Below are 18,690 nucleotides of genomic sequence, written 5' to 3' on the forward strand. Positions count from 1 at the left end.
AAGATTCTTTTAAGAAGCTTGAATTGGCTGGGATACCTGCTGACTTGGTTTATTCCCCTCCTCTCATTCTTTCAAGCTTCTACTCTTCTACTACCTAAAAGCCATTTTTCTGCCTTCCAGTCAGTGCATTGGACCCCATTGTTTCCCTTTTTCTCACCAGTATTTCCTCATCTTTCTATTTTCTCTTATACAGTTCCTCATTCCACATATTTTTTCTAACATCACTGTGCCTTCATCACCTCCATCAGTGTCTCTGTCCTCCAGCCTCTGCATATTCTCTCTCCACCTGGCTGCTCCTTTTGAATGATCTGTTTTTTGCCCTTCTGCAGGTTCTTCTTCCCCCTTTTTACCTCAATTGCTGAATATGACCCTGCTTTAAGATAATCAGAAATAACAGGAGATGTTTTGGTTACCTAGCTCTCTTTGTTTAGGGTATAAAAAATAGTGCTGATTTTTGGCTCAAGGTAGTCTATTGGCACTCAGTGACTGGCAAAACTTGAAAAACTCCAGTGTCTTCTTTTTGTCTGGACACCATGGAAAAATATCCCCACAAAAGATCACGAAACTTTCAGTAATATTTTGCTTGGCCTCTTGACAGAAGCTGCACGTGCTGTGGCATGGAGAAGCGAGGACCTAACTGAAATAAATCCTCTGTTTATACTTACCAGCAATGCCATGGGGAGACACACCTTCCTTTCTTACCCCCTTTCCGAGCTCTTCTGCCCCAGTGTTGCCATGGCCCTGTCTGTGGTCAGTTCTCAGGTAGTTTGAGGCACAAGAAAATCAGAGCTGACTCATAAAAGAGGAGCATGTTTAATCTACAATTTTTTATGAACTGTTTGGAGTAGTCATAAATGTCCCATTTAATGGAAGTCCTGGAATTTTTTTTTGGCAGGGTACGCCACATATTTCTGCTTCACCCAGATTGCAATAGAAGCCCATAACAATAGAGGATGGAGACTTGCAGAAATGGTTCTTCATGTAATTTATGGCATTTTCTAAAATACTTTCTTGTGTTTTCTCCCTTAGAGACATGTGAAGAAACTGACTAATGATTCAGACACAGAGATGTGAAATATTGCATCAATAACATTTTTCATAGTTTTTTTTCCTAAACCAAAAAGCATTATCTATAAAATATGAGGCAAGGTTACCCAACTGAAAACATTTCCTTGGAAGTAACTCAGAGCACCAATAATTGTGATTAATGTGGCCTGCAAACTCCTGTTGACAAGATCTTGACACAGAATCAAACAAACAAGAAATGTGTTGGCCTTTCACTAATCTTCCATTCTCCAGATATTTGTAACTTCACATGCAGAAAGTGTAAATACTTCTGGCTGTAGAGTAGCAATGCTAATAATGTTAACATTTTAAGTTATTTTTATAATGCTCCATTTATTCAAATTAATTTAATGTAAATTATTTTGCAATTTTTGTTTTTCACTTTTTATAACAAAAGGCAACTCTGTGTGTCCTAATGTAAGATTAATTGCATTCATTGCCATTTCCTTTGGAATTTTTGGTTCAAGTATTACAACTTCCCCATTTTTCAGTTAGTGTAATTTTTTTCTTCATCTGTTTTGGCACATTTCAGACCTAAGTATTTTAATTCTTTCCCTGACCATACATGAATTTTGGACATGTGTCTTCCATTCTCTTATGTTTGTGCAGAGGTAAATAATTAATTTCACTTTTGTTGTAAATGTTCTATTTTCCTTAAATAATATTTTCAGTCTGTGGAAGAACAGGAGTGCTGTTTCTCTTGAGAATGCTTTCTGTGCAAGACAATGAACAGTGGTATCCCCGAGAGATGCTGCAGTGTTATGCAGAGTTCTTTTCAACTAATATGTTTTCATTTCTGACCAGCTTTCTTAGCAAACACCCGCTAGAAAGTGCTTGGAGGAAATTCCATGGAGATTTCAGATTTTGCTTATTGAAATCCTGCTGTTACTACCTTTTTGGGCACTCTCTTTTAAATGAGAAATATGATTCCTTACTGAAACTTACAGTCTTCTTTCCTCTCTCCTGCTCCCTCCTGGTTACATGAGTAAGTTTTTTCAAAATACTGTGTAAGTGCGTCCCTTGGGTTATTCAGCATAGCCCTGAGCCTGATCTGCTCTTCTAAGAAGAGGTGCTTTAAAATTGAGAATCCTCAGCTCTTGAGTGGATTTGGCCTCCAGGGGTAACACATGTTCATCTCCCTTGTACTCCTCCTTTTGCCCTGGAGTAAAAACCTGATGAAAATTGCCCCTGCACCCAAATCCTTTTTACCTCTAGAGGCCAGACAGTCCCCATTTTGGTTGAAAGACTTGGGAACCTTGAAGGCAAAGGTGTTATTACAGAGCCTAAATGGAAGGATAGTGATATTAAATACAGTTCTTTCAGACACTGAGTTGACTTTCTGTAGTTCAGTGAGCCAAGGAATCTAGGGCAAGGCTATTTTCTTACATACTTAAAGGAAAGCCTTGAAATAGGAGAGTCTTCATAGTGGCTTTTAGGGAACACATCACGTTTTCCTCTCAGAATATGGTGGAAATCTATAACTCAAGTGCCTGTGATGAGAGGCAGCAATGATAATACCAGGTAAGAAAAACAGAACATTCTGTCTCTTAGAGAGCTCAGAAAAATGGGAAATGTGAAGTGCATTGATTCTTTGAAAAAGTACAAGTAGCATCTGTTCAGATGCATTTTTTTGTTATCCTCAGCCACTCCATGTTTTTATTGCTGATTTTGTCAGAAAACCCAAACGAGTCTTGTGTCAAAGGGGATTTGTAATGGGATATATACAGGTATATTGTCCAAGGTTTATCATACTGCTATCAAGTATTGAATGTCCTTTGTTGGTTTCAATGGAACATCCATGCACACGCATCGTATTTAGTAAATCCCAAGAGAAAGGAAGCCAGAAAAGAAAATTATTATTTTCATGTGAATTACAAAAATGAGGTCTTGAAAAATATATGTGAGTTATTTAGGATAGGAATCCAAGCAATGATGCTAAGACCCCTCTGGTATTTCCAACATTGTTACTTTCAGAGGATGTAGTAGTATGGACCTTTTGGTAGGGGGTTCCAGCAGGACTGATGCCTGGGTATTCAAGGTGCTCTGTCCATTAGGAAATCTTTCTCCTAAGATGCACCCAGCAGTACCACTTTGGAATTTCATTGTGATGTGCCATAGAAACCCCCATTTCTGCCTCTTCATTTCTGGGAGAATGGCCTTCACTTCTGGTCCTCTGGGCAGTGGGTGTCAGGCCCCTGTCCAAGGCCATCTGGCACTCCCCTCCAGTCAGCCATTTGCAGCAGTATGGTGCCTCAGAACTTGTTCCCAGGGCAAACTCTTCCCTTGGCTCTCATAGTGATGAAAAAGTAACTGAAAAACTACTGGAGTAGTCAGTGCTGATTTTTTACATGGATGGACTCTGGAATTCTCTAGGTCTTGGGATTTTATTAATTACTTTTCCACCAAAGTGGCTCTGTGCTACACTAAAGCTGTTCATTTAGCAGCATGCAGCAATGCAGATCAATTTGCATGGTCAGTTGACATTAGCAAGGAAGAACTAGGAGGCAGTCAGAAACAGTGGAAATACTTTTTTGTCTTTCTTACTGTGGTTACATATTATGTTGGATATGGGCACATCTTCATCTTTCCTAGATCAATGGAGAGAAATGATTTGGAGTAACTTGTGCCTTTAGTTTCTGGGCTGTTTTCAGTTCAGGGGAAAATACAGAGGATCGTGCATCACTTGGAAATTGTTTTCTGTATGTACCTATGTTCACTTTCTGAATATCATAAGACTTGTGCTGGAAACTTCAAAGACCCCTAGTTGCTTCTTATACTCAGGGAAAAGAAATTACTTAAACTAAATGGTGTAAAACCTCTGCAAAATGTAACTGTTAATCCTTATTTTCCAGGAGTACATGCCTTTTAATGTGGATGTGGAGTTTCAGCCATAGCTCTACATGCATGTGCCCAGAGTTGAGGAGTAGAGCTAATCCAACTGTTTCTCTTAATTTTTTAACTCTAACCTGATTCAGCATGTTTGTTTTTGATTCAGGGACTGAAATTTTTGATAGATGTATTTTGTAATGCTTATTATTAAAGGATACTATAATTGGCTGTAGAAACATAAGTATTATGTTGTTGTTGTAATGTACCTAGTTCAGATTCATTCTGGACCTTTGCCCAGAGTGAAGGAACTTCAGATCCAGAACTTTGTTCAGCTCCCTTTCCCTTTGGCTTTTCTCCTCCCTTCCCCAAGTGATGTGGTGTATAAGTATTTGTTGTTAAAAGGAAAGAAAAACCAATTGACAGTAATGGGAGACTGAAGACTTGAAAGAACTGTATGGGGAATGATGGGTCAGCTCAGAAAGCTGTTCTCAGGAGCAAAATTGAATGTGCAGTTCAGCAGTTGAGCCACACTGTGGCACTATTGGACTTCACTTCCTTCCACTTTGTCTTTCCCATTATAGGTGAAGATATTTACAAAGCCAGAGAAGAGGGGTCTGAAATGTGGGGGGCCGTTGAAGTGCAAGAAGATGAAGATACTCTTGTGGAAGTTCCACTGGACCAGGTAGTGATCAAGCTTTAAATAAATGGTTTTGCTTCTTTTTTTTTTTTTTTTTTTTTTTTTTTTTTTTTTTTAAGGATTACAGGTTGTGTGTTGTTTCTCTTCCCTCAATTTCTTTCAAGTGTACAACATAATTCTGTGGGGATGACTGTAAGCTCAACAATACTGCTTCTTTTATGGCAGCTTCAGCAAATCTCCCTTTCTGTGTTAATATGTCAGTTACCTTTTCATCAGCATTCATGATAATGTGTCAGATACAGTATCAAACCATGAGGACCAGCATCTGTAAATAGGTGCCAGTTAAATCTCAACTGCTCTGAGAGCTCTTACAGAGCCTTAGAGAATCAGACTCCCCACTGTTACATCCTACCAAATAAGTTCACCTGAATTGCAGTCTCTTTATACTGGTAGAGCAGTATTCCTCCAGTCCTGGACCACAACAGGTGCAGATTTATCTGATTTTTGTTAAAGCTGACAGCACTTTGTTCTGTTGGAGCAACATGGTGCTTTGTTGGCCAGTTTTTTAATCCTAAGATTTATGTGCAATAAATGGGTCTTGATAACTTAATATAAGATTATATCTCCCTTTTTGTACTTTGCAGTCCTGTGGACTGAAATAATACAAGGACTAGGTAAATTGAATCTAACAGTAACAGCAGTTACTGTCCTTTATCTTGCTTTCAGTGTAGACTTCTGTATTTGTAGGAGAAATTGGAAGAAGTGTGGTAAGTATGGGGAGGAAAATATCCTTAATGAGGGTGGAGACTGAATTTGTGGGCTAAAAGGTAGGTAAAAACCTACCTACACCTGGTTTGGTGAGATTTAAAAGGTCAGCTGGTTGAGATTTAACTGGCACCTATTTACAGATGCTGGTCCTCATGGTTTGATACTGTATCTGAGACATTATCATATGTTCATGGGTCACACAGATGATGGCATGGGACACAGCCTTAGCCAGGCCCAGCTGCTGTTATCAGGTGAATGCAGGGCTGTCTTTCAGAGCAATCTTAGCAGCTTGAGGGAATAGGGTGACTTGAGCCTCAGAAGTTCAAGAGAGGTACAAAGCTGGGCATCTGTAGTGCAGTTAACTCTCAGTGCAGTCTGGAGACAGGTGGGTTAGAAAGGAGCTGCAGAAAGGCCATGGAGCTCCTGTGGCTGCCTAGTTGAGTTGGTGGTTCTCCCTGTGGCGATGAGGTGGACTGTGCAGGCTGGGCTAGTAAAAGCACAGCCAGCACATCAAGGTCACTGATTATCTTTCTTGACTCGCCATCTCTGAGGTTGCATCTAGAGTATTTGTCCAGCTTTGAGTCCTTCTCAGCAGAAGAGAGATATTTAGAAGATATTTTGGAGAGATATTTAGGAGAAAGTTCAGCACAGTGACAAACAAAAAAATTTTATGGGCTAGAGCTTATGACAATATTTAATTGCTTACTAAATAGTGTTTACTATTTATCTGGCTGATTTTTTAAAAAAATTATTTGTATTGTGTAAAAGAATACTAGACATATATACTTTGAGCTTGTGTTCTGCTTTTAAACACAATACCTGAGGGGAAATAGATCTTGTATGAACTTATTTGCCACTTGGAAGACCGACACTATACTATCTAAAAAAATACACAGATTTTATCTTAGGCTCCTGTTGCTAAGAAGGATCATTCTTATTATTTATTCACTTCAATGGGAAGGAATGTTGCTCAGCTATTTTATAGGCATTGTTCTTGAAAACCCATGAATCCGGTGATGGAGGCAACAAGAACAAGACTGTCTTGGTCCCTGATAGAAGGAATGCTACAGCTGTGTCTTCTCACAGCACATACCTGCCCCAGCCTCAGAGTCTTATAGGATGAACACCATAGGGCTCATCAGCCCTGTTAATTGTGGTTGTCCTGGTGAGGTGTAGTGATAATTAGGATGTGTTGTGTAATATTGATAGCAGTGACATTGGGGAAGAACATGCCAGCTGTTGTCTTAATCTTTGTTTCTTATGACATCCTGAAGCACATCCTACTCTGGTCTTGACAGTGTAATAATCAAATTCAGAAATTATTAGCTTGTTTATTGGCCTCTGGAGGTGTGTAAAGAATTCCTCTGGGTAGTGTAGAACATTTGGCTGTGTAAATTGGGTTGTCAGGCCTTAGTTTTTAGGCTGACTGCAATTCATATGAAATCCAACCCTGGAACCAGCTGCCTTACTTTTCTACAGAGATCCTACAGCACAGGCAGTAGCTCTGTGTGTCTCCCCAGTTTGCCTCTGCCTGTGGGAGGGGAAAAACTCTCTACTACCACTCTTCTGTTTGGCAGTAGAACTGTACACATAGCTGCCAGTGAGCATCAGATGTGCTGGCAAGCTTGCAATGCTAGGAACTTGCTGAATACCTCTAAGCTCATCTACCAAGGTCCATTCATCATGTACAGATGGAAATATTTTTCTACCAACAGATTTTGCTATCTGGACAGGGAACTGCAAGCAGTTGTATTCGAGGGGGAAAAATATTAAAAAATCAGTCATGCACGCTACAAATAATCTGATTTTCATGTTTCCATAAAAGCCAAGCAAAGCACCAACATTTATTGCAAAGCAAGCCATGGTTTATATATAATGTTAAAACTTCATGTATAGCTTCCTTGGAAATCTCACAAGAAGCCATGTCCTTCTGAGTATCACAGAGTACTTTTTATTCCCAGATAACTAAGGTCACTCTAACCTTAGAAGCATTCAGCATTTTGCATGTTCAGGTTCATATTAATGACCATTTAAAATTGTTTTAAATTCTGTCATGTAAAGCTTTTTAGCTTTTTCTTATCTGCACTGCAGTGTCTGTTATTGCTAGAAATATGGGAAAGGACAGCCAGCCAGGGCTTGACTATCTTGCATAATGCATAAATATTTACATGCCAGCTTTCACTAGAATGCTGACACTTGTGATAGGCTATCATTTCCATCAGCCACATAAATGAGGTGGTGAACATAGAGCATAATATTTTTTTTCTTTTTATGCACCTTCTCTGTCTTGCTGTTTGAAATACACAGTTGAACAAATGCCAGATTAGCCATTAACTAAACCTAGTGTTATACTGGCTAGACTCTCACTTATGTCCTGTTCTGTAAAATGCTGTCTGCCAGCTGAAAACACATTAAAAGAACAGGGTTTGCTTTACTGCTGACTAGCTGACAGTTGTAATTGAACATCAAGGAAGAAAAAATGAATATTTTGCCTTAAACCAAACCAGACCTTTCTGTTCCATATTCTTTACCAAGACTTCAGCTCCCAAATACAAAATGATTAGTTTCTTCTTTTGACATGCAGGCTTACTCCAAGTTGGTTGTTTGCATCACTGTGTCAACATTCATGGGGACTGATGACAGACTATGAAATCAGTTGTGCAAATAGCAAGGGAACAAGGTGGTTCTTGACAGGGAGGCAGCAAAACAATAGTAGTTTCTTATTGGAGATAGTAATTAAGTGTGTTACTTTGAATTTGCTGGTAATAATGCAAATATATTCAAAGTAACTTTGAGAGAAAAATTTCTAACTTTTAAAGCTTTCAGAAAAACCTACTCCTTTTCTTTCATTCTCTATAAGTTCTAAAATACAAAAGCAGCAGTTTCTATTGATAATACTGAAATAACACTGCAAGTTTGCACTTGCAGTGCAAAACAGTTTATCCATTTCCATAAGCATGGTTGTTCTTCTCCCATGCTGAGCCCTTGGGAGGTGGAGAAAGCAGGAGAGTTATGAGACCTGAAGTTATCCAATGCATGACCCCATAAGCAATTCAGGCATGTTGTTGTGCCAGCCTGCTTTGCCATGGGGTATATGATACTGGCTATTAAGATGTGATGTGGAAAGAACTCAATTTGGGTTTTGGTTTGTTCTTTGGGTTATTTTCCCCCTCCAGATTCATCATCCCCATCTGCTTCTCTCCTGTGTTTATTTGTAAAAATTACTTGGTGATAAATTTATCTAATAGGCACTGGTTTGGAGTTTTTCTGTAGATGTTCACATTCTTGGTTCTTTCATTATCCATTTGCTTTCCAATTTTACAGATATGTCCACTGATTAATGCAGTGCTCCACTCATTATTTCCCATTTCCTGGGCTTTGGTGTGATGTGAGATTGTGTATCTCTCCTAGGTGAGCTGGAGCTGGAGTATATCATCAGTAGCAGAAAATTTTCACCTTTTATTTGCAGTTTTCATTATAGAATACACATTTTGCTTTAGAGACCCAAGATCCACCTCAGTGAGCAGAATAAAATGTTTATCTTCCCCATGGCCAAAGGCAAAATGTTAAAGTTTATGTTGATTCAACATTACAACAGGCCGACTGCTTGAAGAGACATTTTTTGATTAAAAAGGCTACAGCTTTTCACAAGAAAACATTTTGCACTACATCAGTAAGGATTTCAAAATGCCTTTTGGAAAGAACACATGCAGAACTTCTTATGCTCAAATTTCACTACAAATGATGCAGCTGTAATTTAAACCTTATGAATTTTGAGTGCTGACAAGCCGGCAGATAATATTTTCCACTGCATGTTCTTCTTTCAGCTCCACTGATTTACACTTAATGTTGCTATTGTTTGTCTGTGTGAGACAAGGAAACTTACTCTCATTGGTTCCTTGCAATTCAGAATGAGAAGGGAGATCCTTCCTCAGTTTCTGTGGTGCCTTGAGAAGGCTGACCTAGAACAGAGGCTAGAGAGAGTTAAAGAATAAAGTATTTGTTAAAAACCTTAATGGATACACCTTGGGCAGTACAAGAGCAGCTTCTCAAGGCATCATCTGCATTGGGTAGCTGTGATTTATGAAGCTGTAGTAGCAATGCCTGACCTTGTCTTTAGAGGCCTCTGTGGCCAACAGTTGAGGGCTTTCACTTCTGAGTGAAGCCTGGCAGTGTAAACCTCTTGTAAAACTAGTTTTGACACCACTTCGAAAAAAGTTTCCTCTGTGTAACCCTGTTTTGAAAAATTTCAGCAATCCTAGAGCAGGCAGTTTCTCAAATTGCATAACTTACTTGCTTTAATTTGTATTTTTGCAGTCTCAGTAGGACATTTTTTAAAATGCTTAACAATTTTCTAATTAGCTGCAGGTATGCTCAGCAGATCATACTAAATTATAGGAAGTGAAGTTTAGGCAAATTTTATTGAAAAATTTGCATGCAAAATATTGTGGGAAAAAATAAACTTAAGTGTCACTGAAGTAGATGGAAAAAGGTATTTTTGGCTTAGTAACATATTAGAAAATATTTTTCTAATTTTATTATAGATTGTCAAAGCTTTGAATAATTTAGGTTGAAAAGGACCTTAAAAATCATCTCAACCCCTCTACCACAGGCAGGGACACCTTTCACTAGACCAGGTGCTCTGAGCCTCATTATCCTGGTCTGGAACTCTTCCCTGGACGGGGCATCCACAGCTTCTCTGGGCAACCTGTGCCAGTGCCTCACCACCCTCACAGTAAAGAACTTCCTCCTAACAGCCAATACAGCCCTGGCCTCTGTCAGTTTGAAGTCATTCCCCTTGGTCCTGTCACTACATGCCCTGCTAAAAGGATCCTCTCCAGATTTCACAGAGCCCCCCTTCAGGCCCTGGGAGGTGCTGTGAGGTGTCTCTGCAGCCCTCTCTTCCCCATACTGAACCCCCCAGCCCTCTGAGCCTGTCTTCATAGGAGAGGTCTATGTCCCTCTTATGCTGGGGGCCCCAGAGGGCAGTGCTCAAAGATGCTGGCTTCTCTATCATAGCTGCATTAAGGAAGGAAGTATACTTCCAATTAGTAGACAATGAAACCAATGAAGGGAGTTTGAAAAGCTGGTTTTTTTCTACACCTCAAGCTCTTTAGTTTCCATTCATTCTGGATGCTGTGACATTATGAAAAATTAGGCACTGTGGATTCAGGTGCTGTATGTGTTGTGTAAAAAAAAAAAAAGTAATGGCACCTATCTCATGAAAAAGTTGGAGTTTAAATGTTGTAGGGATAAATACTTTCTGCTTTCAGGAACAGTGCATTTTGTCATTTTGTGCAAATGTAGGAACTATGTGGGAAGTGTAAGACAGTTGAACCTTAACTATTCATTTGCTTGTTTTCAAGAGCCTGGGTTTTGTAAATGATGTGGAAGAGAAGAGGGCTGCTGTCACTTAGCAACACTTTCTGGTTCAGGAACAAAATGTTTTGCTGTTGGAATCTATGCAGTGCTGCTACAAAACATTCCTGAGTAGGAGCAGGGGAGCTCTGTTCTGGAGAGCTTTGGTGCAACTGAAGTCAAGTGTTCCTGCTGCTGCATTTCTGAGATGTATTCATGCTGCTCTTCATGACCATTAAGACTTTTGTTGTCTACCTCATTGTTTGTCTGCTGTGACCATTAGCCAAGTAAACATTTCCAAACTACTTCAATAACACAAAATTATGTTTTATATTAATGGTACAAAATAATTTCTGCCTTAAATGATTTTTTCATACTGCACTTTTCAGTATCAGTCATGTACAAACCTTCTGAGAGGTTTGCATTAGCATCCCTAGAGGAAAATAAGCCAAATTCTTCAATGTCTGAAGATTTCCTGACTTACTGCTGTTGAGTAATGATGGTATTTGGTAATGTAGCTCTTAATGAATGATAGCATGATGAGTGTAATTAGAATATGTCTTTCTTTTTTAAACACTCTGTTTTTGCTGAGATTAAAAAGACTGTCAAGCAATTCTTGAATGCAAAATGAAATTGGCTCTGTTTCTCATCAACCTGTTAGTTAAGTCAGGACGTTTCCAGAAGGTGAGCTGGGTCTGTATTTCCAGCAAGAAGCTTCAGTTTTTCTGCATGCCTTTGGTTGAATATGCTTTTCAATGTACATATACAAGTCTTTTGTCAGTGACTCTTCTTTATTGCTAGTCCATGACAAGCAAAGAACTCTTCCCACATTCACACAGGTATGGTTTCAAAACTAGTTATTTTAAGTAATGTGCTTTCAAGCATGAAACTGCAAAAGCATCACCTTTGCTTAGAAGATGAATCCAGCAATGCAAAAAGGAAGGTTACTTCCTATTTTCTTTGAACCATGCAAAAGGCAAAATTACAAACCTCATTATGGTTAGTTCTGGCTATAGGAGGAATGGGGATAATCTAGCACAGTGACTGCAAAAGCTCCCTGCTCTAGAATTCACTTGACTGTGAAAATTACCTTAAGGAATAGGAATGCTTCTCCAGTCCAAGTTCAAGTTTTGCTGTTGTTTTTTGAGGTGTGTAGATGGGACTAAACTAATGCAGGAACATTTATTCTGTAGTTCATTACAGTATCCATGTCCAGTTACACTGGGCTACAACTGGCTGGCTGCTTCCAACATGAATTTTTGATGTGCCTTTTGTTCTCTGTTACAATCCTTGATATCCTTATGATAACTGTGTTACATAGAGGTGATAGAGGCCCTCAGACCTGGAGATATATCCAGAGCTGTTTCTCTGGATTTGAGATGCCCTGAGCTTTTATAGGAACCACAAGTGTGAGGGACAATTCCTGTGAGCCAACACAATGGCTGAAGGCTGAACTCTTGGCTTCTGAGCAACAAGAAGAGCAGCCTCACCTCTGTCTGGGATACCCATCCAATTAATTCCATACAGGAAGTTCTGACTGAGAATATTTTGATTATTTAAAAGGTGACTGATGAAAAGCTAAAAACTAAGATGGGAAATGTCACTGCTTCCTCATCAGTATACAAGGTCGTTGCTGACTTGAGTCTGATAATTTCTGCAAGGATAGGTAGGTCTCATTCAGCATACCTGTTTTGCTTTCAGTGTGCCCATCCTGGTTTATTCTGACTGAGGGAGCACAGTTTGTGGTAATTTTGGTGCATATATAATAGGCAATTTGTGCAGTCGTAGGTGGAGGTATGGCTGGACTGCATCAAATTCAATGAAAAGGTTCCCAATGACTCCAGGGGACTTTAAATTACACCCTGACCCACCAAGTACTTTCATGTAGGCTTTAGTTCAAAATTTCAGGATCATTGCCATCATTGAAACTGTTCAAGAAGGTAAAGTTAAGCATGTACAGCATTTACAGGCTTTGCACTATTAAGACCTCTGCTTTTCTCCCTTTTTCTGTTTTTTCCCCTGCATGTATATATGCAGATAAACACTCTCTTTCCCTAAATATGAAAAATCCAAAATTTTCTCAGTATACCTCTTTCTCAGTGAAGAAAGTGTACTTAAAATAGAGAATGCTAATTTATGCATAGTGAGTAGGTCAGTAAGATCTCAGTAGAAAGTATCACACTTTTTAAATGTAAAGAGCAATATCCTATTTAGTGGGTGATTTTGGCCTTCAGTTTCCTCCCTATAGTCCTGTCTTAGGTCTGCTGTGCAGTCTGAAATGCACAGTCAGTGGTCATATCCACATTTGAAAGGCTACCTTTGACTCTGCATGCAGCGGGAACTGTACTACATTTCAGATTACCTTGTGAAAAGTAATGAATACTTTTGTATAACTACACAATTACCTTGTGAAAAGTAATGAATCAATGTTGATTTTTAACTTGTTTGAAATGTCCATTCTTATGTAGTGTAGCTTGAAAGGAGATTAAATTAAGAATGTCTTTTGCTTTCCAATTAGCTGAAAACATGGCTTTTTATTTTTGTATGTAATAGTAATGACATTGTAGTAATATGCTCAGCTATCTTGAAATTTTCAGTTACTATAAAAACATTATACTTGCACTGATGGGAGTTGTTCTACTCATCTTGGTTTCTACTATTATTTTCCCTGTAATTTAGCTTGATTGATCAAGTTAAATTAGTGGGAATTGGAATGTTATTTCATGCCAGTACTATTCTCTGTGAGCTTTCAGTGAGTTTCTGGGCACAGAAATGCTGAGTTTATATTCTATGTTGCTCAGATTTAACTCTTCAAAAATTTGCATCCGCATCTATTTGAGATAGATAAGGTGAAATGAATCTAGCTAGCATAGCACTTTAGGAAATCACTGTCCCTCAAATGTCCATTGTGCTTCCATGCCAAAGATTGCTTCCACAGAGTGAAACCAGTTAAAGCATTGGGATGCATATGTTCACTCCATGGCATAAAGATTACACACTTCTGCAGTCCAGAATGAGCCACCATACTAAAGCCATGCAGGCAAGAGCATATATTCACTTCTGCTCGTACCCACTACCAAAAAGCTGAAATTGTAATGTCTTGAATGACTCCAACAGTTAACTGAGAAAGTATGTGTTGACTTTTCTCATCCTCTGTTCATTTAGTGTGTGTAATGCCATGGCAAGCAGATGTCATTAAGTAAAACCAAACACATTTTTAGTTAGTGGTGTCTGGTGCATGTAATTTGTCCCATCCTCTCCTGTTTCTGGTCAGAATTCAGAGCTGCTAATTTCCTTAGCAGAATGAAAGAAAATTAGTAGATAACATGTCTAAGAGTAGCAGGTAATTTCTGAGAATTTATGGATCTACAGATTCCTTGCTATTTTTATGTGCTGCAAGTTATGAAGGTTGGATCAAGTTTGCTTTGGATGGTGCCTTCTTTGAAGGTTTCTGTAAAGACTTGGCTTGTTAAAGTTTTATTTTAGTGGTAATAAGGCCAGTTTGATGTTACTAGATGAAAGTGAGTCAGAAAGGCTTGAATAAAAAACACATAGAAATGACTACTTCAAAAATCACTTATGGAGCCACTGTTTACCTGGTTGTGTACCCACATAGTATTTCTGGTAATTCCATATTCTGTGAATTATTGCAACACAATAACTTGTTCATTTTGCAGCTGTGCCAATATGGCATTGTGCACTGGCATAATAAAGTTGTCTGATGTTGCTACTTAGATATCAAAGGAAAATCAAGATGTTTCATCAAGAGGCATCAATAAATTCTTGATCTTACTGAACTGGCTCTTATTAATACGTTGAAGGTGATGAGAGAATTCTTTTGAAATGTTATGATTAATGAGAAAAAGAAATTTTTAGAAGACAACTTAACTTCTCTGTTGCAGATAGCTGCTTGCATAAAGGAGCTACTAAGGACAGTAAAATTCCAAACAGTTTTGATTAGGAGATATAATCCATTGCTTGTTTGCTTTTGATTTAGAGTCTGATGAGGCTGGGTGGGAGGCAGACACCTTGTCACTCCTGTGGGATTTTTTCACTTTATTTTCATTCATACCTCAGCTCAAGTATGTAAGTAATCTTGGCAGGTGGGAGCATTGGTGGACTGAATAGTCAGGTGAAAGAAAGCTGAAACTGGAAGGCAAATGACAAAGACCACACAATTTGTGCATCCATCTCCCAGGCTGTCATGAGATGATGCTGCCAGCAGCTTTATCCATAGTGAGTTTCTGATAACTCTTCTACAAGGTGAAGCAAGATCTTGTTTCTTCTGGCTGCTGGTTGAATTCTGTGTAGGAAAAAAATGTTGCCAAATGGCCAGCAAAACCTAACCAAGGCACTGTACACAGGGATCTGTGGGAAGGAAATGATGTCTTGGAAGTGACCAATGGTAGCTCTGCCTCATCTCTCTAACCACTTTTCTGTGTATTCAAAGAAGACAAGACTGATGGTCATGGCATGGCCTGGTCCACAGGTAAAATGCTTCCAGGGGAACAGCTTACAGGCTTTTAATACATTATATTTTCTTGTGACAGGACTTTATAAACAAGTATGTACTAGATACTAGAAAGTCAGAGAACCTGGAATAGATGGAACAGAGTAAGCTGTTTCTGTATTAATTAAATTTAGCTCATTCCAATTGTTTTGAGTGTAGTCAAATGGATTAAACTCTATGTAATAAATTAAAATCTCACCAACACATTTTGGAAATGAAGAATAAAATGGCATTATGGGGTGTAAGTACAGGAGCATAATTTGCTGTCCATGCAGACAAACCTCAAATTAGCATACTTACTCTTCAGTAATGATGTAATTGTGAATTTGATGTCTGTCATGTTTCAGAATTGCACGGAGCATTCTGATTTAAAATGCCCCCTAATGCTTCTGCTTTTCCTTTCACCAGAGACCAGCAGAAACTGTAGATGAAGAAGAAAATGTAGAAGAGGAAGATGACAGGGGAGAGGAAGCATATAAAGGAGAATATCCAGAAGTGAATGAAGAGGAAAGTGGGGAAACTGTTAAAGAAAAAATTGAAGTGGAAAAAAATGAAAATAAATTAAATGAAAATTATGAAGATGAAGCAGGAGAAACAGAGAATGTTGACCAAGCAGAGGAAAAGGAACTTATCCATTTAAATGGCAAAAACAATGAAGGAAATGGTGAGGGAATGGAGCATTTGAACTACCAAGGTGATCTTCAGCCTGAAGAGGAAATAAAAGAGGATTCTGGTAGTCAGAACCAGGTGAGTGTTTATTTTTTCAAACTTTCTTATGGTATTGTTCCTTATTCATCTCAATCCTTATGGTTCTTATCTGCTCTCTAAGTAGTGAATTTCTGATAAAGTCCTGAGACCATTTATGAGAACTTTGGCTTGTGGAAAAGTTGTTTTTCATCTGTATAGATCAGCTACATCAGTAATTACATTATATGCCCTCTGACTGAGAGAGCAGATGTTTCTCACTATTTGATGAATCTGCATCTCCTACTTTCCTTAGTATGCTGAATTTTGAAAAAAAAAGTAATGAAAAAAAAATTCTTGCAGTTTCCAGAAAAGCAGAATCATTATATATTTCTACACTACTTTGTCTTCCAGGACAGAGCAGAAAGGTGTGTTCATGACACCAGTGCCTCATTATTTTGATGAATTGACTTTCACAAAAGTTACATTTCATAAAGAGCTTTTGCCATTGTTTTGTGGAAGTTTCATCTCTTTTTCTTAGAAATTGAAAAATACAGTGGATATGAACAAGATCCTTCAAAGAAAGGAGCTTTAGTCAGTTTAAAAGCAAATATCCAGTAATTTGGAATACCTGGTAACATGCTGTTGGCTTAGATGGAGGGATGCAATCCAGATAAATAAGGAGAACTCCCCTGACTGTCAGATGAACTGACCAGCTCACAGAATGTGGGAAACAAAGTGTTTTGTTTGATGGGGAGAATCCAGGTCTGGGAAGAGTGGGATTCATGAGTGTCAGAAGCAGAGCAAATTGCTGCACATTCCCTGCCTACAGGCTGCTGAAAAAGAGTTTCTTCCTCTGCTTTCTGTGACACTGGGAGTGGTTTCTTGAACTTTGCAACTGGGCTTTCTTCTGTTCCTGTATGACACACAAGAATATTTTTCAGTTGAGAGAGTTGAGTAACATGACATTTTCTTGGGCTCTGAATTTATTCTGTGCTCCATATATTTGAAACATTTTTTTGTTTTAGATAAGCTGAAGTTATTTATGGAAAGGGAGAGAGTGAGTGAGCATTCACTTAAAATGCATATGTGGGTAACTGGCTGCTTGATGAAAGAACTGTAGGGGGGAACCTCTAATGTGAGTGCTTTCTCCTTTGGAAGATATATAAGTATAAAATAAATGAAAATTTTAACATGCTCACTCTTGGAAAATATGTTTTTCACATTATCTTGTGGAAATTTTAATATGAGGTGCTGAATGCAGTATTGAAATGAAGTGAAATCTTTGGTACCTGATGATGGTAACAGTGCCTGTCCTTTTTCCTGAGGTTGATCCTGGTCTTGAAAAAGCATCCACAAGTCCAAGGGTGACAATCACCAGCCCACAAGAAAGTGAAAAGAACGACCAGAGCAATGACTGTGCAGCAGTTGCATAAAGAAGAAAAACATCATGAGCAGAAAATGAAAAAGGACAACACTTTAAATATAAAGCATGTAATTTTTTGTGATTGCTAAGGAAGGAGGGTTGAGTAATGAGTGGAGAGATGATGATGCTCTATGGACTGATGAAAAACAAGCATTTATATCTACTAGAAGAACATAGAATTATTTTTACAGGGTGAGATTTTCTGATAGGATTAAGGGGGGGGGAATACAAGAGAACTTTATAGTAGTATTAGATATAAATGAACTATTCTGTGGTATCAGATAGTTAGCAGCAATAGACATAGACAAACCACAAAAATTACACTGTTCCAGGGAAAGGAAAAGAGACCCACCCAGATTCAATGTCAAAACTTCTTTGTCAATTTGTTCATGAAAAGAAACTATTTTTCACCTTTTAACTAAGGCGTGTATTTTTTCCTCTAAAATTCCACATGATAGGTATAATTTCCAGGTATAACATTAGGATAGAACTAGAATATGTTCCTCACCTAATGGATTTATGCTCACAGAAAATGGTTTACTATAGTGAGGGACCAGTTCAATGTTACTAAATAGTCTATTTTCAGTGCATTAATTAGAATTATTAGGTTTTGCATGCATAAACAGCACTTATTTAGCACTATGAATACATGTGGACGGCTTGCAATACTGCAGCTTGTTTCCATTTAAAACAGAAAATTTTGTTGATTGTCCTGCACTGATTCACTAATAGTGAATTATTGTCATCATGAACAAAAAATGAAGAGTACATAGTATATTAGTTTTAAATTTTGAATTTGGATGGATTTGTAATTCAGTGAAAGAGAAGCTTAATTTCTTAATGAAATAAAAAAAAAACCCACATGCCTAGATTTGGACTGAAATTTCCATGAAACCATTGCTTTTGTTGGAGCCATTTTAATATGTGAGACATCAGGATGAACCCACCCGGCTTTCTGTAAAAGTCAGGAACAATTATTGCATTTATGAACCCTTTGCATAGCCTTAATGGTTGGAAGTGTGTCATCATCCTTTTGAGCAAGCTGTCTCCTGATAGGCTGTGGCTTAATATGCTTTAGTGAATAAGGCATTGATCCACAGTATTAATTCTCTTAATGACACTGATTCCATTGCTCTTATCATTTCTCTGTTAGTAATGGGAATAATTTGTAGTTCGTAGAAATACAACCCTGAGCATAATTTTATTAATTATACAAAAGAAATAGTGGGTTTCCTTATCATTAATGCTAGTAAATTATTGCTACAAGAAACTCGATGTCATTTTTGTTGATTTCATGCCATTAAGACAAGAATTACATTTATGAACAAATTGAAGTTGAAGCACTGTTTAAGGAATGTGAAGAGCCACTTGTCATAACAGAAACTCAAACAAACATCTTCCCTGCTTCTACTA

General features: G+C 38.2%; 1 protein-coding gene across 1 annotated transcript in view; it reads left to right on the top strand.

The window, feature by feature from the left end:
• The window catches only part of DCDC2 (doublecortin domain containing 2), a 52,679-nt gene extending 34,856 nt beyond the window's left edge, over positions 1–17,823 (top strand). Inside the window, exons 9-11 of the mRNA XM_058816485.1 lie at positions 4,476–4,576; positions 15,576–15,914; positions 17,180–17,823. Coding sequence (XP_058672468.1) covers positions 4,476–4,576; positions 15,576–15,914; positions 17,180–17,287 — 548 coding nt within the window. The 3' untranslated portion in view covers positions 17,288–17,823. The remainder of the gene's footprint in view (positions 1–4,475; positions 4,577–15,575; positions 15,915–17,179) is intronic.
• The last annotated feature ends 867 nt before the right edge of the window (positions 17,824–18,690 follow it).

This window comes from Ammospiza caudacuta, chromosome 1, assembly GCF_027887145.1.
Source record: "Ammospiza caudacuta isolate bAmmCau1 chromosome 1, bAmmCau1.pri, whole genome shotgun sequence".
Lineage (NCBI taxonomy): Eukaryota > Metazoa > Chordata > Aves > Passeriformes > Passerellidae > Ammospiza > Ammospiza caudacuta.